This window comes from Apteryx mantelli, chromosome 9 (assembly GCF_036417845.1).
Source record: "Apteryx mantelli isolate bAptMan1 chromosome 9, bAptMan1.hap1, whole genome shotgun sequence".
Lineage (NCBI taxonomy): Eukaryota > Metazoa > Chordata > Aves > Apterygiformes > Apterygidae > Apteryx > Apteryx mantelli.
Window position 1 is genome coordinate 32,403,912 of NC_089986.1, and position 25,399 is coordinate 32,429,310.

General features: G+C 44.7%; 2 protein-coding genes across 3 annotated transcripts; one reads left to right on the forward strand and one right to left on the reverse strand.

The window, feature by feature from the left end:
* Positions 1–103: 103 nt before the first annotated feature.
* On the reverse strand, positions 104–10,918 carry ING5 (inhibitor of growth family member 5). Of its 2 annotated transcripts, none has more exons than XM_067302144.1 (9): positions 10,785–10,918; positions 9,588–9,659; positions 8,708–8,874; positions 7,056–7,167; positions 5,997–6,090; positions 4,462–4,597; positions 4,216–4,277; positions 3,417–3,485; positions 104–648 (listed from the first exon to the last, which is right to left on the reverse strand). In XM_067302144.1, the coding sequence occupies exons 1-8, from the start codon at positions 10,819–10,821 to the stop codon at positions 3,443–3,445; spliced, it is 723 nt and encodes a 240-aa protein (XP_067158245.1). In that variant the 5' UTR covers positions 10,822–10,918; the 3' UTR covers positions 104–648; positions 3,417–3,442. The 2 variants fall into 2 exon arrangements, with proteins under 2 accessions (XP_067158245.1, XP_013807959.1); XM_013952505.2 differs by lacking the exon at positions 10,785–10,918 and adding an exon at positions 10,224–10,533.
* A 1,422-nt stretch (positions 10,919–12,340) lies between these two features.
* On the forward strand, positions 12,341–25,164 carry DTYMK (deoxythymidylate kinase). Its single transcript, XM_067302145.1, has 5 exons — positions 12,341–12,494; positions 12,794–12,902; positions 14,318–14,408; positions 18,578–18,775; positions 24,571–25,164. Exons 1-5 carry the CDS (start codon positions 12,365–12,367, stop codon positions 24,679–24,681), a joined length of 639 nt encoding a protein of 212 aa, XP_067158246.1. The 5' UTR covers positions 12,341–12,364; the 3' UTR covers positions 24,682–25,164.
* The last annotated feature ends 235 nt before the right edge of the window (positions 25,165–25,399 follow it).

The following is a 25,399-nucleotide window of genomic DNA, read 5'->3' on the forward strand; positions in this document are numbered from 1 at the left end:
ATGCGCCCGCCGGCCGGAGGGCGGCAGCGCCCCCCGGCGTCAGGAGGCCGCCGCCGCCCGCGGGAAGCTGCAACCCCAGACAGTGTGCCCACATACACCCGTGTTCCCAAAAATATTTTATTTATAACAATATATCCATTATCTATAGCATGATCCAAAAATACAGATATACATTTTTACTTTACTTTTTTAATAAAAAGATTTATATTCTCTTCCATTTACCAAGGGAACATAGATCTAATTCCTTTAAAAAATAAAAACAATCAGGTTAAAAGTTGTTTCACGTCCAGTTTGGATGAATTGCAATAAAGCTGAACACCACAAAAATATTTAGGTGTCTTGACAATCTTTAGTGGAACATTCCTTTACATATCACAGTCTTGTTTTGTTCATCCTTCTCCATAAAAATATATTTAACACTGTACATTCAAAATTCAGGAGAAAGACTTCAATTCCTTAGTGACCAAAAATGAAGGCTATTGGTATTTCCATTTAAAATAGAGCCAAAAATCTCTAAACCCAGATGTAAATGGCCACCAAACGCTCTTGAGCCTGTGACAACTGGTAGAGCCTCCGTGCTGATATGTTCTGAATAGGAGTTTATTGCTCATATCAGTTCAGATGGTCTGACACATTTGAGACGTTATGCTGTAAAGAAGAGTATGTTTTTACCTCATGCATTGCTTATGATACCCAGAAAAGTATCCTTAAGGATTGATGCTAACTTCCAGGGCATTAGTTTTTTTTTGTTTGTTTGTCTTCTTTGCTGGTTAAAATAGAAACATCTGTTCTTCTCAGCCACAGAAAGAACTTGCTAACAAAATATATTTTGCTGTCCTGACTGACCATCTTTTCTGAGTTTAGGGCAGTCAACTTTGCACTTAGTCATCCATAGCTGCAGATTTCCACAACAGTGTGTTTCCAGCAACACCTCCAAAGAGGTGCAATATAATTTTGAGATTGTTTTAAAAATCAAACGCTTTAAATCCAACACTTAACTACTATTGTTAAAGCCCTTAAAAAAAAAAAAGAAAGAAAAAAAAAAGAAGGTGTATAGAGTATCATTGGATGGAAGGGGAAAATAAAATCTGAAACAGCATCAACACTAGTCTTCAGGACACAGTGACACTCCTACATTAATCCAGTGTAACAGGCTAATGAGGTACAGGTCTTACTCACTGGTTACTGAATTAAAGGCTGGTTCATGAGGTATCATGATTCCTTTCTTACAGAGGAAGAAGGAAAAAGAGGGCTGACTATATTTCTAAGTTCAGGTTTGTGCGACTGTGCTTTTTCTTCCCCTTCTCAACAGCAATCGGCTTCTAATTTGTTTGTATGCTTTTGGTGGGCTTTTACAATGACAACAACAACAAATGAACATAATCTTGTAAACATAACTATGGAAACTTCATATACAACATGCAGAGTGATGCAACATAATGAAGACATATACAACATCACACTTTAAATGAAAGGGCTCTGGAGACAATTGTTTCTATAGCAGATACAATAGACCAGAACATGTTCACAGAAAACCTGTATCAGTAGCAAAAGTTTTCTTTTATGACAGTCCTGACATACCTGCAGCAGCTACAAAGCAAATCAGACCAAAAGCAAGAAAGGAGAACTGGCAAGAGCTGTGTTCTACTTTCTTTCATATGAGGGTCACCAACAGGAAAAAAAACAAAAAAAAACCCAAAACAAAAAAACTTTTGTTTTGGAAGCAGGTTCCAAAATCCAACTAGAAGTGTTTTTCTTCTATATTGTTTACTCAGATTGTTTTTAAAGCAGAACAAAAGCTCATCTGGAAACCTCTTAATGCCTTTCCAATAGTCGATATCAAGAGTTCCTACACAATGGCAAGCAAACTAGTACACAGCCTAGCATAGAGCTGCCATGAACACTTATCACGGGTCACAGCCATCAAAGTTCATGAACCCTGGTCTATACTGCTGCAGACTGTTTTTTTTCCCTGGCAGAACCACCTCTCCTCACAACATCTCCTTCTGTTGTAGGCAGCAAAGCTCCAGAATACAGAATATATAAAAGTGAGTGTCATCTTTGGTCTTCCCTCAACTCCTGCATCCACTATCACTCAGAAGAAGGAAAAAAAGAGAAAGATTTATTTTTGTACTCCTGATTTCCTTCTCTTCCTTTCACTGCTGCAAGTGACACTGATGACAGCAAGGATTCACATTTATAATCTGAAAAGCAGCTTAAAGAAGAACAGGCAAATGTTCCTCCGCCAAAAAAGACAAGTCATTTTAAAACATTCTTGCTGAGTTACCTTCTTTTTCAATGGTTCATAGCAAATGCTATTAGAAAAAACAAAACCCAACAACTACCACATTGCCTCCTTTTAGCTTTGCTGCACCATCACAAGAATCTATGCATCTTCCTTTAATAGTCTTCTGTTAAAACTTGTTTCCTAATTTACTGAGGTGCAACACAGGCATACACAAGTAACAAAAAAACCCAGGCCTTCATCTCTTCTTATGAATAAATCAGACCCTCTATCTCTATAACAATACTCTTGGGTTCATCTTCACAGTAATGAACTTAAAAAGATTTCCAGAGAAATAGGAAACAGTCAGGACAGATTGGTCAGTCACTCTCCCCCTCTCCCTTTCTCTCTCCTACTGCCATTAAGAAGCACTACAGGAGAATTCCTTTGATATTTTTAACGTTTTCCCACAGAAGAGAAAAGCCTTTTATAGGAGGTAAAAACTCAAATGGCTTGCTTCTGTTCATTTAATGTGATTGGGCATGATCAAGTCAAATAATAGCAGTGCAAAGTTAGATGGAAGTGACTCCCAAAAAGAGAATTCTCTCTAATGTGCACACACACATACATACACACAAACACATCCCCCCACACCTTCTCAAAACTAAACACAGTACTTGGCTTTGAGGAAATGGACACTGGAAATAGTTAACCAGCTTTCTTGTTCCTTTCAATACTACCAAACTGCACAACAAATGGACTTCACGCCTGAAAAACAGAGCATGCTTCTTGCACGCAGGCAACAGTTACAGAAAAGTCCTTTTTCCCTACCACGCTAAGCTCCAGGCCTACACTATTTTGACGATAGTGATGGACCACACTGAAGATATAGCTGTCTCATTCCCCTGCAATGCCTTACGTGGTTTCATAGACTCCTATAAAACTAGCAAAAATTACAGCTTACAGGCTGCCCTAGCACTTCATAGTAACACAGATTTCAGTGCTCTGCAAGTGTAACAAATAAAATCACTGTGGCAAATTCCCTCCCTCCCAAAGTCCTTATGAAAGGACAGGCATTACAACTGGCCAATGGACAATTAAATATCAGATCAGAACAAGAAGGAGGGTAGGTTAAAGAAAATCAAAGATAATATTGCAGCATGAAGGAAAGAATATGTTAAACTCTTCTTGCCTCTGAGGATGCATTCCCTATATTCCTTACTTCTTTTTCTTTCTCTCCTGAACACAACGTGGACAAAACCTACAGAAAAAATATGGCAGTGATTAGTCCTGGAGTTAAAAACACTTAGCCCAAAGGCTCTTTTTATTATTTGGGAATGGGGTGGGGGCAGGGATTAAAAGTGGCCAATTAACTAATTGCAACAGTTTTCATGACATGCAAGAAGACTGGGCAAATAGGAACTGGACTGTAGCAATCAGCAACTCAGATGCTTTAGTTACTCAAATTGAAATGTGTGGCATTTTAAGTGCAAGACACATTTACCCAGAACTTCTGTCCTTCTAAAAAAAGAAAGTATAGAACAAGTCTATAATTCTTTCCAAGATGAACACATACAGAAGCGTAGCCTGAAGAGTTTCTGAACTTCACTTGGGGGGGGGGGGGGGAAGGGGCCTGGGTCTTCTCAATTTTAACCAAAGCTGCAACTATGTGACAATACATTAAGAGATGTCACGCATACACATCTACACAAGCATCAGTTCAAAAACTGCTCTGTTTATCACAAAATCTTGCATATGCCTGGATCTTTATTTTCCTCCTGTTGGAACCTACAGTATCTAAAGATTCCTGCAGAAGTACCCTTTAGGAAGCAGAAATTCCCCTTGTACCTCTACCTTCACACAAACACAATCCCATACCCTACAGGACGCAAACCCTCTGATGACAAGAGAAATGAGGTTTTAATAGTTATTGTGATTCTTACCAATGGAAACTTTAGCTGGGGGGGGGGGGGAACGTAGGTCCTACTTACCATTTCCCTTTTGGTTTGGTGGTGAGGTCCACACAAGCAAAGTGGAACCATTCAATCGGGCACTGTGAAACAGGGGAAAAAAAAACAACATAGAGGAAGTGCTTAGTGTTTTGCAAATTTTACACTCATTTTGGATAATTTAATTGAGCAGGTATCCCCCTCAGATTTCACAGCTCTGTGATGCTGCAAACATCTTTTAAAAAGATACAGAGTGCATTTTGAAAATAAATCATCTCAAGTACTTACATCTGGGTTGTCACAGCCAATCATTTCTCCATATGACACCTGGTGACACAAGCAGTAGGTAGGTTCATTGGGATCCACTGGCATGTCTAAAACATCTGAGGGATGCACCGACAGGATGGTATCAGCAAACTCAGATCTGTAGACAAGGACAGGTTGAGAACAAAACACTTTTCAGTTACAGACAACAGCTTCCAAGACTTAAATCCCACTTGGAAAATTATTTTTAAACAGTATCCTCATTAGAACACATTCACCATATTTTAGAATTTAGGTTACTTATTGTAATAGGTGATAATTTGTTACATCAACTCGCAAAGTGATTTTACCATGAAACTAGGCGCTAAGTACCGGCTATCACCACAATGATTGTACTGAGCCAGCAGAGCGATATTGTATTGTGAAATGTATGCGCGCGACCTGAAGGGCACCACGTACAACGCAGAGGAAGACGCCAGCTTTCATCCCGACCCCCCCAGCAACAGCTGGCGCAACCACAGAAGTTACAGGCATATAAGGGGACTGTGAGCGGGGGATTGCGCGCGCCGTTGGTGGAGCAGGAGACTCCCCGGCCGCCCAGCGCTGTTTTGCTTACTTGTGACTTGCTCAATTATTCTATTAAATTGGAATTTATGCAACCCGGCCCGAGTGGTTGTCAATTTGTCGCGTTTACCTATAACACTTATCACATGTTATCCAAACCTACTTTATAATTTCAATTAATAATGAAACATAAAACATGATCTTTACTAGTAAAGGATGAAGAGAATGATTCATAGATAGCATTATTCAGTAACAAAGTTAACATACACATCACTTCTGTTTGTGGACAGACAAATCCGATTTTTTTTCAATGAAACTTTTTTTTTCTTATTATACCTTTTTTAGTCACATATGAGTGAACCCCCTTGCTCTGACATGGGTGTATGAAGTTAACATGTCAGCAATGCTCAATGGCAACATTTTTTCTTTCCTTCCTCTCCATTTAGCCAACTGAAAATACTGGTTAGGAGGTTCACCTTAATATAAAACATGTGACAGAGAGGGGACACACTTTCTTGCTTGCTTCAGAAAACTGAATTAGATTATTTAAGACTATTTAGGACATGATTATTTAAAAACAACCCCCAAAATTCTCCAACATTTCTAGGATAACACTACAACATCAATATTTCTGGGTGGGACTCTTCCCCTTCCCCTTTTTTTTCCTTCCAATCAAGATCACAGGCAACCATTAAAGACATCTACATGACAAAAAGCAAAGCTATTTTCTCCCAACTTGCCAACAGCATCTTGGAGACTCTGGTCTCGCCCTTCCAGACAAAGGGCATTCCAAGCATGCTGAATTTCCATGTGCCAAGCAAAGAGTTAATTAACAAAGCTGACTTGTCATTAGGAAGATACTAATGAAATGGAGTAAGACCAGAAGAGCACTCGCCATCCATACAGGAAAGTCATATCTAGGGTAACATAAGCTTGGCTCAACATTTCATGCATTTTCCCCAAAGTCATCAGAGCTGTGATTATTCATTTCTTACCCTCCTTTGAGTTTCTTTTTTTTTGGTGTATCTTCTTCAGATGTTCGTCTGCCTCGACCCCGAGAGCCTCTTTTGTCTTTCTGACTTCGTCCTTCTACAAAGGACAAAAGAAGCATTTCAACTTACATGAATGGCATAAACACCCATAAATGTTTTCCTCTTGATGCATTTAATTGTTTTAAAATGCCTCTTTCATATGTAATTGAATATGAATGTCGATTCTGAAATGCACATATATTTTATGCTATAAACATACTGAGTTTACAAACGGTATGATGGAGTGCCAAATTATTTTACGCCTGCAGTTTTGACAATTAAATCATCACATTACAATGTCAGTCCATATAGATAACATTGTATTTGAACAGACACTCTGTAATAAACACTTTTTAAATCTAAGTATGTACGTAAATCTTAGCGATAACTAGCTAAAGTAACTTTTTTGTCCACACAGACATCCCTGACCTCACCCCTTATTTCATGATTCAAAAGCATAAAACTGTACTGCTGTTACCCATATTTAAATTTCACCTTAATCATGTAAGATTTCCAGCATACGTTACAGAAATTGGTACCTTCCTTTAACTTTTTTTTTTTCCTGCTATTCTCAGCTTGATTAATACTAAAATTCTGGTAAAAGAAGGAAAGCTTACGTTGTGTTAATAAAGTAAATCTCCTCTCCTCTAAAAGATTTTATTCAAAAACAGATCAAGCTTGAAACAGATATTGTTAAGAACTTTAAGAATGACAGGTTGAACATTATTTCGATTTTTGACAGAATACTTCCCCCTTTGCCAGTAGCTTCCTTACAAGCAGTGATGGGTCACATCAGGATACTCTGACAAAGGGAGACAGCAGGCTAGATTCCAATACTAGATATTTTTTCTTCCTCTGTTTGTTCATACAGGGTGCCCAGTGCAACACCATAAACATTTGAAGACCCTTAAAAAGGAGTACACAACATAGCCTCCAGAAATGAGAGCTACTTTGTATCTTAGCCTTTCTGGTTAGATGTGCTCTGTGCTGGAAAAGGCTGTCAAACAAATAAAATTTACACACTTTTCAGGCCTCGTGCTCCAGGGTTTTCAAAATCACTGACTTCCAGTTTATCTTTCAGATCTGCTTCAAACCGTGCCAAGTCTGCATCCAGCCGGCGGATATGCTTATCTACCTGCGCAGAAGAGGAAACCACAAACTGAATTTAAAAACAAACAAACAAACACCACACAACCCACGCACACCACAGGAACGTCTAGTAACTCATATATGCATGAACAGGAATATAATACTTCAGGGCAATGCACAAAAGGGGTACCACACTGGAAAAGGGGAAATGGTATACACAAAGGGAATTAGGTTGGAGAAAGGGGGGGGGGGAAAGCGGGGAGGGAGGGGGAGAAGGCAGCAGAGGACCCAATGCCAGTACAGGCAAAGAGAAATGCAGGAAGAGGGGGGAGGTGGCAGAAAGGAGAGTTAAAGCAACTCCGACTATTAGTTTGCAGAGCAAAACAAGACAACAAAAGATACTAACAAAAAATTTTGTTTTCTCCCTGAGCAACTTTCAAAGTGTATTATCAACTAATATCCATGAAATATATTGAGCAGATGAGTCAAGAGTCTCTACTATTTGACTGACACACTGTTTCATGAAATTTAATAAATACAGCCTTCCCTGACTACCTCCAATATCATGGCATGTTCATAAAATACATGTTAAGTAAATACCTTGTAATATTGCAGTTACACTAATGTGGCTTACAGAATACAGATGTAACCAAGGTATTTTTTTAAAGGAATAAAAGAAGAAATGCAGCTACAATACCTCAAGTTAGTGGTTATCTAGGAAACTGATTAATCCTGTAACATAATTTGTTTTTCTGCAGTATTCTGATGGCAGTAAAAAGTATTGCAACTGCTGATGTAGGCATTGCTTTTATTCACAACCCAAATCATCTCTGGTAGCTGGATAAAACATACTAAGTGTCAGTCAAAAGGATTCTACTCTCTCCTAGAGTTGTGTCCACGGGATAAAATACACCAAGATGAGAACTACTCAAAGGGCATCAAAACGGATACAGGAGCAGATGTGGAAAGCTGTATCTTTAGAAATAAGTTTTTCCCACTAGGTCCACGGAGGAAAGTTTGGTATCCAATACACAACTAGAATGGTGGAACTGACAGTTCTCCATCCTTTAGTCACCTGGAAATCAAAGTAATTGAAAAGATTTGCCACAAATCCTCCCCAAGGTAGTTTTGAAGTTGACTTCAAAAGTTTTGGTCATAACACGACCAGTTCTACATAAACTCTTGGGTGAAAGGAGAGCTGCTGGGGAAGAGGAGGTTGGGTAGAGTTGCTGGCATTATTATACAGCAGATGAGTAAGCAATCTAAAAGTGACCAAGCAATCTAGAAGTGCTCATTTATTAACCCTTCACCATAACAGAAGCCTACTTGACACAAAACCTGGTAATACAAGAGGAAAACTGGAGGCTTTATTTTTTGAGAGGGCAACAGTAATAAAAATAAGTTTGAGAACTAATACTTTGTTTCAGTACGATATTTAACCCAAATATAAATATGCACAGGAAAAGAAAAACATGCTGTGGAAGTGTCTTCTAAGTCTGTTAGCAACTCCATTCCAGAGTATGTTGTCATTTTTACAAAAATCTCACTGGTCATGCAACTCTGGCACACAAGCTTTAAGTTCTCACCATCTCATAGGTCTGCATGGCCAGTTGTACTTTATCATCGCTGTACTCTTTACATTTGCTGTAAGCACTCTGAATTTTTTTCAGGTGTTCTACTCGCTCCTCGGGCAACATGTTCTTCACTGATTCGATGTATTCTGCTGCAAGACTGTCAATTTCTGCTTTCTTATCTGAAAGGCAGACACAGTATACACACTTAAGAAAGCTGTCTTCCAAAGTAAATATTTTTTCCTTCTACCTCTCTACAGTATTTAGAAGGTCCCCCCCCGATAGTATCTAGGCTTCTCCTGAACCTTTAACGTATTTACCTTTTTTAAAAAATGAAAATAATCACTCTTCAACACCTGCAGTGTGATTCTGATCTCTCTAACACTTTATAGTTCATTAGGAGGAGGTGCTCACAACCACCAGTGTTCTAAGGCCAGAAACTGAACTGATGGGTTCACAGACTTCAACCTCTCTTCTCATACATTGGACATGATGTCATTTATCTTTCTGTTTTAACAGTTCAAATTTTCAAACTGAAAATCATTAACACACATTCCACACCAACACAAACCTCAAAAAAAAATTGGTCTTGCAAGACACACAACAATCTACAGCTCAGTAGATGTGAAAATATATGTAGGTCTTTAGCCGTGAGGACATTGGAGAAGTAATCACTCAGGCATGGTGATCACACTTATACACAACCACTACAGTAAAATAACAAACCAAAAAGACCCTAGTATTATGAGCATAGCCATCACAGAAATAAAATAAATGCAGCATACTGCTAAAGTCAAGAAAAGAAAAGGGGATGGGGCAAATCCCCACAGGGCTCTGTCCTTCAGGTGAATACTCTTTACTCAGACTTCAAGCTTACTGAAATACCTGAACACACCTTCTGTTCTCTGATCCAATTCACGCATCAGCTGGAAGTTCCTTTGCAGTTCACAAGGAAGGTTTTCAATGCCTGAAACATAAAGACCAATTCTACAGACTATTCTCCTCAACATGAGTCATCGTTCCTTTGACATGCAATATACTTAACCCATCAGCTCAACCCATACAAAACCAAAGACCTAGAAACAACACTGTGCCTGACCCAGCCATTAGTTTAATTATCCACAGCTATGATAAACATACGCATTCATAGAGATGCAAAAACACGATGCACCCCCCTGTTCTTGAATAGGAATGGCAACCAGTCTTCTGAGAATAAAGTCTTGGCAACAGAAGACCTTGGTGTTCCTACACTTGGATGTATGTTTAATTTTACATACAGTGAACTGTACAGTTTTATCAACAGAGCTTAGGGCACAAATAAGTATGGATGCAAAACTGCACAGGACCAATACTTAGCCTACTAACATGGCTACTTTGCCTGACTTTTTGGTAACTTCGATACACAACACAAAAGGACATTTCAAAGTCAGAACTGAGATTTTCAAGAAGGAGCTCATCTTTGCTGCCTTTTACGTTTTGTTTCTCGTGCTTCAATGGCCGAAAGTAAATACTAAACAGCCGAGATTCCTACCATCTTCAAATGGAGGCCTCGTAAGTATTCAGCGATTTTGGAAGTCAGAATGAAGACGAGCACCTTTAACAAAGCCATTAATACCGAAGGCCCCACTTGCAAACCCGCGTTAGCTCTCCCAAGGAGACCCCCTGGGATTTGTGAGGAAGCCGAGGCAGGGCCGGCGGGGGCCGCAAGGCCCACGCCCGCCCGGCGGCGGGCCGTGCAGACACATGCCTTTCCCTAGCAGCCCCGCAACAAGGGGGACGCGGATCGGGGACGCGGCCCCGATACGGGTCGCGGAGCCGGCGGCGGAGGCGGCAGCAACCGGGCGACGGCCCGCTCCAGGGGCGGGGGGCTCACAATGATGACGCACAGGAGGACCAGCGCTGATGACGCCAACACGGCGGCGACCCCACCCCGCCTGGCCCCAGCCCATGGCGCAGTTGCAATTCTCGCGCCGCGCGTCCGCAGAGCGCCCCCTCCCTCGCAGGCGCCGGCGCCAACCGCCGCTCCCGCCGCCGCGGCCCGCGCTCCCCGTCCCGCCTCCGCCGCCGCGGGTTCCCCGCGCCGCGCCCTCACTGTCTAGGTAGTGCTCCAGGTACATGGCGGTCGCCATCTTGCGACCCGCGCCCCGCCGCCCCCGCAGCGCCGCTTCTACCCGTCTCCCGGGCCCGCATGACAAGGGCCGCGGCCCCGGCCTCGTTCCATATTCATGTGCCGCCTGCCGTGGATTGGCCACCGGGGACGCGCCTGCTGCATATTCATGAGGGGCGGGGCGGGGCAACGGGCGCCCGGAAGGGGGAGGGGTGGTGCGCGGGTCGCCTCAGGCGGCGGCGGCCCTGAGGGCCCGCAGCCGAAGCCCTCATCGGTTCAGCAAAGAAATTCCTAGTGGATCATCCCTCCCGGAAGATTTAGGCGATTGCCTTTAGGCTGAGTTACAAGACCACCTAATTCAAAGGGGAGAAGATGGCTGCATCCAGTGAACTGGTCACCAACTTGTAAGCATTTGCTCGCCTGAGTGATTTCAGAGCCTGAGATGGCATCTTTGCATTTAAACAGCCTTGAATGAGTTGTCTCTCTATAAATAGTTCCACATGCTTTCCACATTTTAGCTTCATGCTCCCCTGCTGCAGCAAGAAGTTCCTCAGCCTAGTTAAATCTTTGTGAAAACTCTCCTTTGGCAGTTCACACCCACCACCTCTTCGTTTCATTTGATGTCTCTCAGTTCTTGTATGAGAAGACACAGTGAACTGTTACTCTGCAGGACTCCTTTTGTAGACCTCCCTACATCTCCCACCAGGTATGTCCTCACCAGGCTGAAGGGCTCCAGCCTGCTCAGCCATTCCCCATGGAAGCAGCCCTGCTCCTCATTGCTGTTGTTGCCATTCCCCATATTTCTTTCTCCAGGGCCGCTATATTGTTTTCCAGGTGTGGGACCAGAACCACACCAGATCTACTTGATTTTTTGACTGCTACTTAGCACTGGTGATGCCAATGACACTGAAATCTTGTTCCTAAGTAGTAAGTCATTTCAGGGTCTGGCATTATACATTCTTTTTTTTCCCCTCCCCAGCATATATTTGTTTACATTTATCTACAACGAATGTCACTTGCTACTTCCTTGCCCAGTCACCCAGTGTCCATCTGCAGTTTTTGAAGACAGCACTGTTTTATTAAACTCAGTTTCATCAACATCAGGCCTGTATTATTCCTTTATTTTTTTCCAAATCATGAGCAGACAGCACAGCTCCCCCCAAGACCCCTTTGGTGACTTTTCTCCCATCGGTTCCCTGTCCTCTTTTCTCCCTGCCTTTCACGAGTTCCTTCTCGCTGTGGAAATGCTCCTCCTTTCCCTAGGTGGCTCCGGGTCTTTTGGTGCAGAACACGGCCAGGAAACCTTGTTTTGGAGATCGAAGCAGAGCGCATCCACCAGGCGCATTACTGTTTGGGGGGTGGGGGGGCCTGAGGGCGACGCCTTTCCACGTCCCCCGGGCCGCAGGAGACGTTTACGCCTCATAGTCGCAGCGCCTCTGCGCCGCCTCCGTGTCGCCCCACCGCCTAGAGCGGCACCCGCGCCGGCGGCGGCGCGTCCCGCTCCCCCTGTGATTGGCCAGGCGCGGCCGGAAGGGCGGGGCGCAGGCTCGGCGGCGGCGGGCGCTATGGCGGGTCGGCGTGGGGCGCTTATCGTGCTGGAGGGGGTGGACCGCGCCGGCAAAAGCACGCAGGGCCGCCGGCTGGTGGAGGCGCTGCGGGTGGCTGGCCACCGCGCCGACCTTCTCTGCTTCCCGGGTACGGGGATCCCGCTGCCGCGGCTTGGGTGTGCGCCCGCCCCGCCTGGGGGAGGGGGTCCCGGGGAGGGGCCTGCGCTGCCCCGGGCCGCGGCGGCGCCCGTGGCTGGTCCCCGCGGTCTCCCCCTGCCCTCTCCCCTCTTCCCTGGGGTGGAGAGGAGCGCGGGGGGGCGGGGGGCGCGATCCGGGGGCCCTCGGACGGACACCTCACCGCCCCGGTCCGGGGCAGGCGGGCACCCCTCTGTGAGAGCTTCTCGGGAACGGGGTGGTGTTAGCTCTTTCCTGCCCTCTTTATTGCAGAAAGAACAACCGAGATTGGGCGGCTGATCAGCTCGTACCTAGAGAAGGAGAAGAACCTGGAGGATCACGCAGTTCATCTACTTTTCTCAGCTAACCGTTGGGAACACGTGTAAAGATAATCCCTGTCAAGTTGTAACAGCAAAATGCCTGGTTTTGAATGCTGGGGTTTTAGCATTCAGTGGGTTAATGTGTGGGAGTATGATTGTATTTAGCAAGGGGGATATGGCTAAAAGCAAAGTGGCTTTTTTGTGTGTCTTGAGGACTCTTAGCACCTCTTAAAGCTTTCAAATTGTTATTCTTAGATCAAATTCTACATTTGTTTTCTGAAATCATTAGGTGCAGTATTTTCAACTTCTGTGCCTATTAGATTGGAGAGTTGAGGAGCTGAGATCATACCAGCCTAGGCTGTGAATATACTGTTCTTCTCTTCATTTTCTGAAGTTTGTATAAGCGATAGAATGGTTAAGGAATTTTGGTGTGGTTCCAGAAATATGCTCAAACTTCCCCTCATGCTAAATGCTCCTTCAGCTGTAAATGGCTACCTTGGCCATATGGATGGAGGAGTCAAGTTCATTAGATATGCTCCTGGTCACAGAGCTCCCTTAAGTACTGTTGGTTAAAGAAAATGATGCCTTTAATCATGCATCCCCAGTGTCCTCCTGGGATTAGCAGCCACCTTCTGGGTGCCCAAGAGGTTGCAAACTACAGCATCGCTGAAGCTGGGTACAGACTTCAATACAATGTACTGCTGTTCCAACTTGGGAGGTGCTGCTCATATGCATGAGAGCTCTAGCCAAACTGAATTTTCACGTGTATAGTTAATAACATTGGTGACAGCTGTTATTTGTGCCTAGTAAGTCACATTGCAAAGTGTTTTTTCACTTTTAAAAAAGCTTTGCTGATCTTGCTGTAGTGGCCAGTGCCAAGCAAACTGGGAACACATAAGGCAGGTGAGTGAGTTGTAATAAGAAATTTCCTTCTGGTAGATAAAGGACACTTTTCTGACAGAAGCAGCGTGTCACAAATCTACTGTGTCACATAAAGAGGACTAAACTATTCCTTTCTGCATTTAGTTTGTGATCCTATCTGTACGTTGGGTAGCTGGATAGAGCAGTGCCCTGCATTGGTGCATCCTGAACTTGAGTGTCTTGAAAGGGTATTTACTTAACGTCTGTGAGAAGACAGAATAGAAATAGCAGTTTTTCCGTGATCAGCAGCAGCTGTCCTTCTTGCTAGAGAAAGAGAAGTCCTGTGCATTCCCTTTGGGCTAAAAGGCATATTGTACCTTTGATTGGGGGAAGGGAGCTTTAAAGGAAAAAGTAGGTGGTGAAACTTAAAGGAGAAAAGTTGTTTCAGCTGCTTGGTGAATTACTGTAACCTGATACAGCTAATGATCACTGCTTATGAAGAAGTATGTTAAAAGTGCCAACCTGATGAGCTGTCTTTTAGATGAACTCCCTTCATTTTTCCACAAAGGAGTGTAACTTTTTTTTTTTTTTTCCCCTCCTCACTTGTGGTTTTCAGGCCATTGATGAAAGACAAATTACATCAAGGGATCACGCTTGTGGTAGACAGATATGCCTTTTCTGGAGTGGCCTTCACAAGTGCTAAGCAGGTGAGTGAGAAATACAGCAGGCACTGCCCCTCTATATTCAGGGAAACAGCTCCAGTTTGAGGCCTAGTATAAAAGTTGACTTGCATGGCCCAGGCTCTTTCTGTGGGGAGATATGGACTGAAACTGAGAGACTAAAGGTTTAGTGTAGATATTACCATAGCCTGTTTGCCTGTGTCCACCCCCTTCCCAAGAAAGAGTAGAGAAACTCACTAGGTTAAACAAATTACTCTTTGCAAATCTGGATAGATTCCTGGCTGTTAAGAAGTGAGCTTATTTGGCTCTGGAGAATGATTAGGCAGAGGTAGACTTATCTGAGATTCTCCACACTTGCTCTGGCAAATAGGATGCAATTTGAGAATTGGTTGCTAGCCCATAAATTTGCAAAGAATCATAGAACCACATATGTCAGAAGGGACTTCTAGAGGTTGTCTAGTCCAACCTCCTGCTCAGAGGAAGTCCAACTTAGAACAAGCTGCTCAGGGCCATGTCCAGTCAAGGTTTGAATATCTCAGGGATGGAGCTAACGCGATCTCTTTGGGTCCTTTGTCCAGTGTTTGCTTACCCTCATCGTAAAAAATATTTTCCTTATTTAGTCAAAATTTCGCATGTACTCATTTGTGCCCATTGCTTCTCATCCTGCTTCTGTTCACCTCTGGGACAAGTCAGAAGATAGATCTTCTCTATAGCCTCCTGTTGGGTCATTGTACACAGCAATAAGATCCCCCTGAGCTTTCTCTTCTCCATGCTGAACAAACCCAGCTTCCTCAGCCTCTCCCTGGGGTCCATCCCTCACCATCTTGGTGGCCTCCACTGGGCTTACTCCAGTCTTTCTTGTCCTGCAGAACCCTGAACTGGACACAGTGCTCCAGACATGGTCTCACAAGTGCTGAACAGAGCGGAAGGATCACTTCCCTTGTCCTACACTCTTACTAATACAGCCAGACTATGGTTGGCCTTCTTTGCTGCCAGGGCACACTACTGATTCATGGTCAGCTTGTCCACCAGGACTCCCAGCTCCTTTTCAGCAAAGCTGCTTTCCAGCTGTTTGGCCCCCAGCATATACTGGTGCATGGAGTTCTTCTTCCCCAGGGGCAGGACTCTGTATTTGCCTTTGTTGAATTTCATGAGGTCCTTGTCTTTCCATTTCTCCAGCTTGTCTAAGTTCCTCTAAGTAGCAGCCCTTACTTCCAGTGTATTGAGCACTGTCCCCAATTTGGTATCATCCACAAACTTGCTGAGGATATATGGTGTCCCATTGTTCAGATAGTTAATAAAGGTGTTGAGCAGTATTAGCTCCAGTACTCATCCTTGGTGGACACCACTAGTAACCGACTACCAGCTGGACTTAGTACTGCTGATCACCACACTTTGAGTCCATCAGTCCTGCTAGTTTTTCCCCAGTTTTACTGTCCACTTATCCAGTTCATATCTTACCAATTTTGCTATCGGATATCTTGCTCAAGTCAAAGTATACAGTCATTTTGCTGTAGAAGGTAATCAGATTGGTCAGTCAGAAGCTGCCCATGATAAATCCTTGCTGGCTGTTCCCAGTCATCTTCTTGTCCTTCATGTGCTTGGACATAGCTTTCAAGATTTGCTCCATAATCTTCCCAGGAGCTGATGTTAGGCTGACCAGTTTGTTGTTCCCTGGATCCTCCTCTTTAAAGATGAGTGTGATATTTGCCTTCTGCAAAATCTTCAGAAACTTCCTCTGATCACCCCAGCCACCTTTCAAAGATAGAGAGTGGCCTTGCAATGACCCCAGCCAGCTCCCTCAGGATGTGTGGATGCATCCCATCTGGTCCTATGGATTTGTATATGTCCAGCTAGCTTAAGTGCTTCCCTAAATGTATCTTCCTTTACTCTGAGCACTGCTTCACTCCTACCCACTCTACTTGTGGGTAGTACTAGTAGGTTTGAGGACGTAGCTGGCTGGGGGCAGGGGCAAACCTTACTGGTGAAAATCAAGGCAAAACAAGCATCGAGTACCTCAGCTTTTTCCATGTCCCTTGGCACTAGATCCCCTGCCCCACTGAACAGTGGATCCACATTTTCTTTAGCCTTTCTTTTGCTGCCAGTGTACTTACAGAAGCCCTTCTTTTTGTTCTTCATGTCCCTCACTACTTCCATCTCCAGCTGAAAACTTCCTCCCTGCACACTCGAGTAATGTCTCTGTATTCCTTCTGGGTAGCTCATGCCAGTTTCCACCTTCTCTGTGCTTCCTTTCTGCATTTGCGCTCAGTCAGGAGTTCCTTGTTCATCCCTGATGGCCTTCTCCCATGCTTATTCTGCTTTCTGCACCTGGAAATGGCCTGTTTGTGTGCTCTGAGGAAGCTGTCCTCGAAGACCAACCAGCTTCCTGGGCCCCTTTGCCCTCCAAGGCAGTCTCCCAGGGGATCCTGCCAAACATGGCCCTAAATAAACAGAAATTTGCTTTTCTGCAGTCCAGAGTTGCAGTTCTATTTGTCTTGTTCAGTTCTCTCCAGATTTTAAACTCCACAGTCTCATGATCACTGCAGCCAAGGCTGCCCCTGACCTTCACATCTTTGACCAATTCTTCCTTGTTTGTGAGTAACAAGTCCAGCAGGGCATCTCCCCTTGCTGGCTCACTGATCACTTGTGTCAAGGATTTGCCTTCAGCATGCTCCAGAAATCTGGATTGCTTGTGCCCAGCAGATATCTGCTTGACCAGGGCCTGCAATTGTGATGCTTCTTCCAGTGACCTAAATAAGGCTTCGTTGACTTCCTCTCTTTGATTGGGTGGTCTGTAGCAGGTCCTATCACAACATCGCCCACGTTAGTTTGTCCTCTTATTCTTAACCTTAATCTCCCAACTGGATTTCCCCAATTCCAAGGCAAAGCTCTGTGTGTTCCAGCCACTCCTTTGCAAACAGCACAACTCCTCTTCCTTCTCTCCTTCCAGCCTGTCTTTCTTGAGCAACCTGTATCAATCCATCGCAGCACTGCAGTCTGACAGGCTATCCCACCTCATCTCTGTAACCTCAATGAGATCATGGCTCTGCAACTGTGTGTGGACTTGTAATTCTTCCTGTTTGTTTCCCACGCTGTGTGTGTCTGTGTATGGGCATTTGGGATAGGCCCCCCATTGTGCCTCTTTCACAATAGCCTCCCCTATCTTATTATTCCCCAGATGCTTCCTCCTGGCCTCCCGCTTTCATTTCTCTTCAGATTATAACCTTTTCCTGATTATACCTAGTTTAAAGCTCCCTTCACTAGCTTAATAAGCCTGTTTGCATAGATACTGTTGCCCCACTTTGTCAGATATATCGCATGCATACTGAGTACCCCTAGCTCCTGGAAGAGGGCCCTGTGATCACAGAAGCCAAAGCCCTGCCTGTGACAGCAGCCACACAGCCAAGTGTTCACTGACTGCCTGCATTCATTCCTGTCTAAGTCTTTCCCTCTTGCAGGAAGGATTGAGGAGATCCTGGCCCCCAGCACCCTGTACTCTTGCCCCCAGAGCCCTGTCGTCACTCAATATATTTAAGATTACCCTGACAGTGTATCATTGGTGCTCATGTGGACAAGCAACAAGGGGTAATACAGGGTCAGACAAGCCTGAGCAGTCTGTCTGCAACATTCTGGATCTGCGTGCCCCATGGAAGTCTTAATTTTTCAAAAAGATCCAAAAGTTGTAAAGCTTTGTCTTTAGTATCTGGGCTGAAAATCTTGGGTAGGCTCAGAAAGTGTAGGCTAGGTATTTAAAAAGGAGTCTCCAAGGGCCCCAGAAGATCCATAATCCACACTAAAACTGCATGGCATTTCTGTGTGGGAGCAGCATTCTTTTGGACTGATTTGGTTGGGCTTTGTAACACTGCATGGAGACTTGAAAATGTTACTCAGTATTTAAGGGCTAATGGCCTCTGTAGCAGAGGTGTTAAAGTCATTAGTGCTCCTTGACTTCAGTGAATACGAGAAGTACAGAGCACCTATGAAAATCTATCCCCCCGAAATTATTAGGACTAAATTCCCAGATGAAAAGGAGATATCCCCGTTTATCACTTTGTAGGTCTATGCTGACTTAGTGATTTGGCCTGCATCTCTTCTGGTTGTTCCTCCCCTTACCTTGCATTCTAGCTACCTTGCTTCTTCCCTTCGTTCTCATTTATTTCTTTAACCTTAAACTTGGTTCTCTTTGACTGGGACAGAACTTCTGCCTGGACTGGTGCAAACAACCTGATGTTGGACTCCCAAAGCCAGATTTGATTCTGTTTCTTGAGTTAAGCCCAGAGGAAGCAGCGGTGCGAGGGAACTTTGGGAGTGAACGTTATGAGAACAGCTCCTTCCAAAAGAAAGTTCTACAGTCCTTCTATCATCTGATGAAGGACAAGACATTAAACTGGAAGGTGAGGAAATAACCCCAAAGGGGTGTTAGATGGGCCCTGCTGGGGGGAGGAGGCTCCCCCTCCTTTCCTCTCCCACCCCCATTCCCTCAAAAGCTTTCTGGAAATAGTTTTCTTTCTTAAACACAAACTGACAAACCTAGATAAAAAGCAGTGAGAGATGTATCTGCTCTTCCCTGCCTCGGTTTCCTTGGAATCCTGGAGCATTTGCCATGGACTCTGGAAACTTCAGAGGTTTTGGGGGCCCTCCTGCAGCTTGGGGCTCCCTTACTGACAATAACCTTCCATCTCATGTGGCCAGCTTCCATCAGCATTTGCTGGCTAAATCACAGAATCACACAGAATCACAGAATGGTTGAGGTTGGAAGGGACCTCTGGAGATCATCTAGTCCAACCCCCCTGCTCAAGCAGGGTCACCTAGAGCATGTTGCACAGGATCGCATCCAGGCAGGTTTTGAACATCTCCAGAGAAGGAGACTCCACAGCCTCTCTGGGCAACCTGCTCCAGTGCTGTCACCCTCACAGTGAAAAAGTTTTTCCTCATAGTCAGATGGAACTGTCTGTGTTTCAGTTTGTGCCCATTGCCTCACGTCCTGTCGCTGGGCACCACTGAAAAGAGTCTGGTCCCATCCTCTTGACACCCTCCCTTAAGATACTTGTACACATTAATAAGATCTCCTCTCAGCCTTCTCTTCTCCAGGCTAAACAGGCCCAGCTCTCTCAGCCTTTCCTCATAAGAGAGATGCTCCAGTCCCCTAATCATCTTTGTAGCCCTTCGCTGGACTTGCTCCAGTAGTGCCACATCCCTCTTGTACTGGGGAGCCCAGAACTGGATGCAGTACTCCAGATGTGGCCTCAGCAGGGCTGAGTAGAGGGGGAGAATCACCGCCCTTGACCTGCTGGCAACACTCTTCCTGGTGCAGCCCAGGATACCATTGGCCTTCTTGGCCACAAGGGCACATTGCTGCCTCATGCTTAACTTGGTGTCCACCAGCACTCCCAGGTCCTTCTCTGCAGAGCTGCTTTCCAGCAGGTCAACCCCCAACCTGTACTGCTGCATGGGGTTATTCCTCCCCAGGGGCAGGACCCTGCACTTGCCTTTGTTGAACTTCATGAGGTTCCTCTCCGCCCACCTCTCCAGCCTGTCCAGGTCTCTCTGAATGGCAGCACAGCCCTCTGGTGTATCGGCCACTCCTCCCAGTTTTGTATCGCCAGCAAACTTGCTGAGGGTGCACTCTGTGCCTTCATCCAGGTCCTTGATGAAGAAGTTGAACAAGACTGGACCCAGTACTGACCCCTGGGGGACACCGCTAGCTACAGGCCTCCAACTAGACTCTGTGCTGCTGATCACAACCCTCTGAGCTCTGCCATTCAGCCAGTTCTCAATCCACCTCACTGTCTGTTCGTCTAACCCACACTTCCTGAGCTTCCCTATGAGGATGTTATGGGGACAGTGTCAAAAGCCTTGCTGAAGTCAAGGGAGACAACATCCACTGCTCTCCCCTCATCTACCCAGCCAGTCATTCCATCATAGAAGGCTATCAGATTGGTTAGGCATGATTTCCCCTTGGTGAAGCCATGCTGTATACTCCTGATCACCTTCTTTTCCTCCACATGCTTGGAGATGGCCTCCAGGATGAGCTGCTCCATCACCTTTCCAGGGATGCAGGTGAGACTGACTGGCCTGTAGTTCCCTGGCTCCTCCTTCTTGCCCTCTTTGAAGACTGGGGTGACATTGGCTTTCTTCCAGTCCTCAGGCACCTCTCCTCTTCTCCATGACCTTTCAAAGACGATGGAGAGTGGCTTAGCAATAACGTCCGCCAGCTCCCTCAGCACTCGTGGGTGCATCCCATCAGGGCCCATGGATTTGTGGGTGTCAAGTTTGCCTAAATGATCTCTAACCCGATCCTCCTTGACCAAGGGAAAGTCTTCCTTTCTCCAGACTCTCTCTCTTGCCTCCAGGGTCTGGGGTTCCTGAGGGCTGGCCTCAGCAGTGAAGACTGAAGCAAAGAAGGCATTCAGTAACTCTGCCTTCTCTGCATCCTTCGTCACCAGGGCACCCACCCCATTCAGCAAAGGGCCCACATTTTCCCTAGTCTTCCTCTTGCTACTGATGTATTTGAAGAAGCCCTTCTTGTTGTTCTTGACATCTCTAGCCAGATTTAATTCCAAACGGGCCTTAGCCTTCCTTGTCACATCCCTGCATACTCTGACAGCGTTCCTATATTCCTCCCAAGTGGCCTGTCTCCCTTTCTACTTTCTGTATACTTCCTTCTTCTGGTTAAGTTTTGCCAGGAGCTCCTTGCTCATCCATGCAGGTCTCCTGCCCCCTTTGCTTGACTTCCTACTCACAGGGATGCACCGCTCTTGAGCCTGGAGGAGGTGATGTTTGAATATTAACCAGCTCTCTTGAACGCCCCTTCCTTCTAGGGCCCTAACCCATGGGATTCCTCCAAGTAGGTCCCTGAAGAGGCCAAAGTTTGCTCTCCTGAAGTCCAGGGTTGTGATCCTGCTTAGTGCCCTGCCTCCTCCTTGCAGGATCCTGAACTCCACCATCTCATGGTCACTGCAGCCAAGGCTGCTCCCGACCTTCACATCTTCCACCAGTCCTTCTTTGTTTGTTAGAACGAGGTCCAGCAGCACACCTCTCCTTGTTGGCTCCCCCATCACCTGTGTCAAAAAGTTATTATTGGTGCTCTCCAGGAACCTCCTGGATTGCTTGTGCCTAGCTGTGTTGTCTTTCCAGCAGATATCAGGCTGGTTGAAGTCCCCCATGAGAACCAGGGCCTGTGATCGTGAGGCTACTTCCAGCTGTCTGTAGAAGGCCTCATCAACTTCCTCTTCCTGATCAGGTGGCCTGTAGTAAACACCCACAGCAGTGTCACCTATGCTAGCCTGCCCTTTAATCCTTACCCATAAGCTCTCGACTCGCTCTTCATCCACCCCTAGGCACAGCTCAATACATTCCAGTTGCTCTCTCACATAAAGAGCAACTCCACCACCTCGCTTTCCTGGCCTGTCTTTCCTAAAAAGCACATAGCCATCCATGACAGCATTCCAGTCATGCGAGCTATCCCACCATGTCTCTGTAATGGCAATGAGATCATGGCCCTGCGACCGCACACATATCTCTAGTTCTTCCTGTTTATTCCCCATGCTGCATGCATTGGTGTACAGGCATTTCAGAGAGGTGATCGAGCATGCAGGTTTCCCAGGAGGGATACAAGAGGATCCTCCATAGCCACATCCCATGTGCACTTCCCTGGCTGCATTCACCTGCTGGAGGCATCCTGACTTGAGCTGTCTTTTGCCAGCTACCCTAGCACTGTAACTCTCCCCTTCCCCCATCCTTCCTAGTTTAAAGTCCTCCTTACCAGGTTGGCCAACCTGTTGGCAAAGACATGCGTGCCCCGCTTAGTGAGGCAGATCCCATCTCTCCCCAGCAGTTGTCGATCTTCAAACAGGGTCCCATGGTCGTAGAAACCAAAACCCCGTTGCCAACACCAGCGGCGCAGCCAGTCGTTAACTTGGAAAGTCCGTCTCCTCCTCCTCTCATCCGTCCCCCTCACTGGCAGGATTGAGGAGAAGGTGACCTGGGCTCCCAGACCCTTGACCACCAATACACCAAATACACCAAAACTCTCCAAATATGTTAGGTTTTCTTCCATGCTCCTGCATCACTTTTCCTTCTTGTTCATTCCTCAGAGCTATTCGCAAAGGGCTGTACAATTGGCAGAATTATCCCTGAAGAGGAAGCATTCCCCATCTATCCTGTGTATAGATCACCTGGATTGAGACTTTTCTAGCCTGGGCACCCTCTTTACCATTTCCATTGCCTTGTCAGTACTCAATCATGAGATATAGGCAGCATCTTCTGTTTGCTCCGTAGTTTCATGCAGACATAAAAGGGGGTACCTGCCCCAGGTTATGGCTACGTACCCAGCCATTGAAGGCTGGAGATGGACACAGATTTGCCAAATGATCACATTGCATAAGGCAAATGTGTAATTCTTCACAGTCCACTTCAGGTAAACATGGTTCTGTAACATAAGAGTTTTTGTGTACTGTCAGAACTTGAAGAATCTAAATGTATGACAGTCATCAAACTAGGAGATGTCACACTTCTATTCCAGTAGGAGATGTCATACTTCTATTCCAGTAAAAGTTATGTTGGGAAACTGCATTTCCGACATCAAAATGACTAGAAAAATAGGCTGTCAAAAAACATGTCCCATAGCTCAAAAACCTGACTGATTGTTTTAATAAAAACAAACATGCTATCACATGAGAAAATAAGAAATTTATGCATAGTCTGCAAAAACTGATTTTTTTTTTTCCCCCCAGACATTCCAACAGTGGAACACATTTCCCTTATTACCTGTCATCTGTTATTTCCTTTGTTTCCTATTCATTACTTGAAAGGAATTCCCATTCATATCCATTTAAAAAATACCCTAAACTGATCAACTATCAGATGACCAGAATAGATGATTAAATAGGTAAAAAGTGCCTTTGAAATGGGCACAGAAATCCAGTTTCAGTACACAGTAAAGGTATAGTTAGTGTTCCTGGCTATTTCCCCTTCGATATCAGATAAGAATAACAGCCATTAGATGTTGGCAGAGAACTGTTTGGTCCAAGACGTGAAACACAGTTCAGTACCATCAATTACAAAACTAAACCGAGAGATCAGCAATCTGCTTGAGGATGCTGTGTGAGTACAAAGCAAAGCTGGGATCATTGGCTAAGCTGTAATGAAAAGGCTGCCATTTAACCATGAAGTGTATTTATAGCATCTCCTCACAGCCTGCTACTTCTCATCAATGCGGTGTGGTCCAGTACTGCATAGGTCATTGATAAATCTGTACCTGTTTAAATCTTTTCACTAAATCCTTTCTTTACCTGGGTCACTCCTAAATAATCTTAAAGCATGGAAACAAATGTTCCTCTTCACAGTTGTTGTCAATTTGCAGTGATATGCAACCTGCAATTCCAGAATGACAAGTTTTATTGTCAAAAACAATTATTTTACCTCATATTGTGAAAACCATCACTATTTAGAATTTCTCCTGATAAATGCAAGCTCATTGGAATTTAACTTTGATGGCAGGCCTCTTTGCCTGACTGCTCTTCTATTGCCTCATGGTTTCTGTAAAGGTGAAAAGCAGCCTGTTGCCTGAGAAGGAAGGTACATAAAATGATTTGGTGTATGTGACTCAAGTTCCCTCAACCATACAGTAGCAATGCTACTATTCTTAAATGTCAGGCTTAAATCACCATGTTCTGAGAGTTGTAGTCAGTGAATACCAAAATAGTATAGTACTACTACCTTTACTGACTTCAGCTTGCAGGGTTTAAACACCCTTGCCCCTCCCCCCCCAAATCTACAGCTGGAAAAAGGTTCTTACATTTATGGGTGGAGTTCATACTGAAAAACCATTGAAGGATCAATACACTGAACTTTCAGTGGGACTACAGTGCTGGGTTAAGAGTGGTTATTTTAGGTCACATAACTCAAAGACTGTCAGAAAACTACATGCAGCAGCAGCAGTTTCTTCTGTTTCCCTTCATTTGGCCCCAGATTGACTTGTTAAATGTCTATTGCTAAATAAAATAGCTTTTTCAATTCTATAGCAGAAATAGTGCACAAGAGGTGTAATTAGCTCCTGTCATTGATCATGAATAGTAACAATGCTGAATAAAGCAGGGAGCAGAAATAAGAACAAGGTAGATTTTTCTCATTTAGTGCTGGAAATGAGCAATGTGTTCCTAATTTTTTTTTTTTGTCTTGGAAACAGACAATAGATGCTTCAAAGAGCATAGAAGACTTGCACAGAGAAATTAAGTCTGTTGCAGAGGAAACCCTGAAGGACATTCAGAATAAACCTCTAGGAGAACTCTGGAAATGAAATTTGATACAGGCTATTATCTTCTAGACCTAAGGGAAAACTCACCTCCTGGATCTTCCACGGTAGGATGATTTCCCTGCATCACCTGCCAGTAACTACAGCGCAGATCACTTGTATTCTTCTGTGTCCCATATGGTGCTGGAGTCCTTGTGGTTTTATCTGAGTCTTCTCTCCATTCTGCATTGTCCCTTCTGTATTTGTAAATGAGCATGTTATCTTTCCTTGTGAAAACCTCCCTACCTCAGGTAGGATCTCTTGTTCTGTTCTCAGCAGTGCTCCCTGCTGTAGTGCAGATAAGGGTACTGAGCCCAAAGCTCTTCCTGGGACATGGATAGCAGCAACAGGTGGGGAACAGCTTTCTTGTACATGAAGTTTCAGAAAACTACCATGTTTTTGATTCTTCTGCCTCTTTAATGTAATGTATCCCCTGTGCTGAAACCAGTTCATAGAAGACTTGCTAATAAATTATTATTTTAAATGTTTTGTACAGTAGCAAAAGTGCATTTTTGAATATGATCCTTCTTCTAGAAGGATATGTGGGAGGTGAAGGTGCAGTGGTTCAGGCACTAAATCCAGGGAGAATTATGTTTGCCAGAACTGCGGAATGAGTGGAAGAGAGATTAATTCATCTCCAAGTCTGCTCCCCAGTTGTTCAATGAGAATGATAAAGAGACTGAGCTGCTGTTAGCAAGAACAAAATACTAAATAAGAGTCTGAA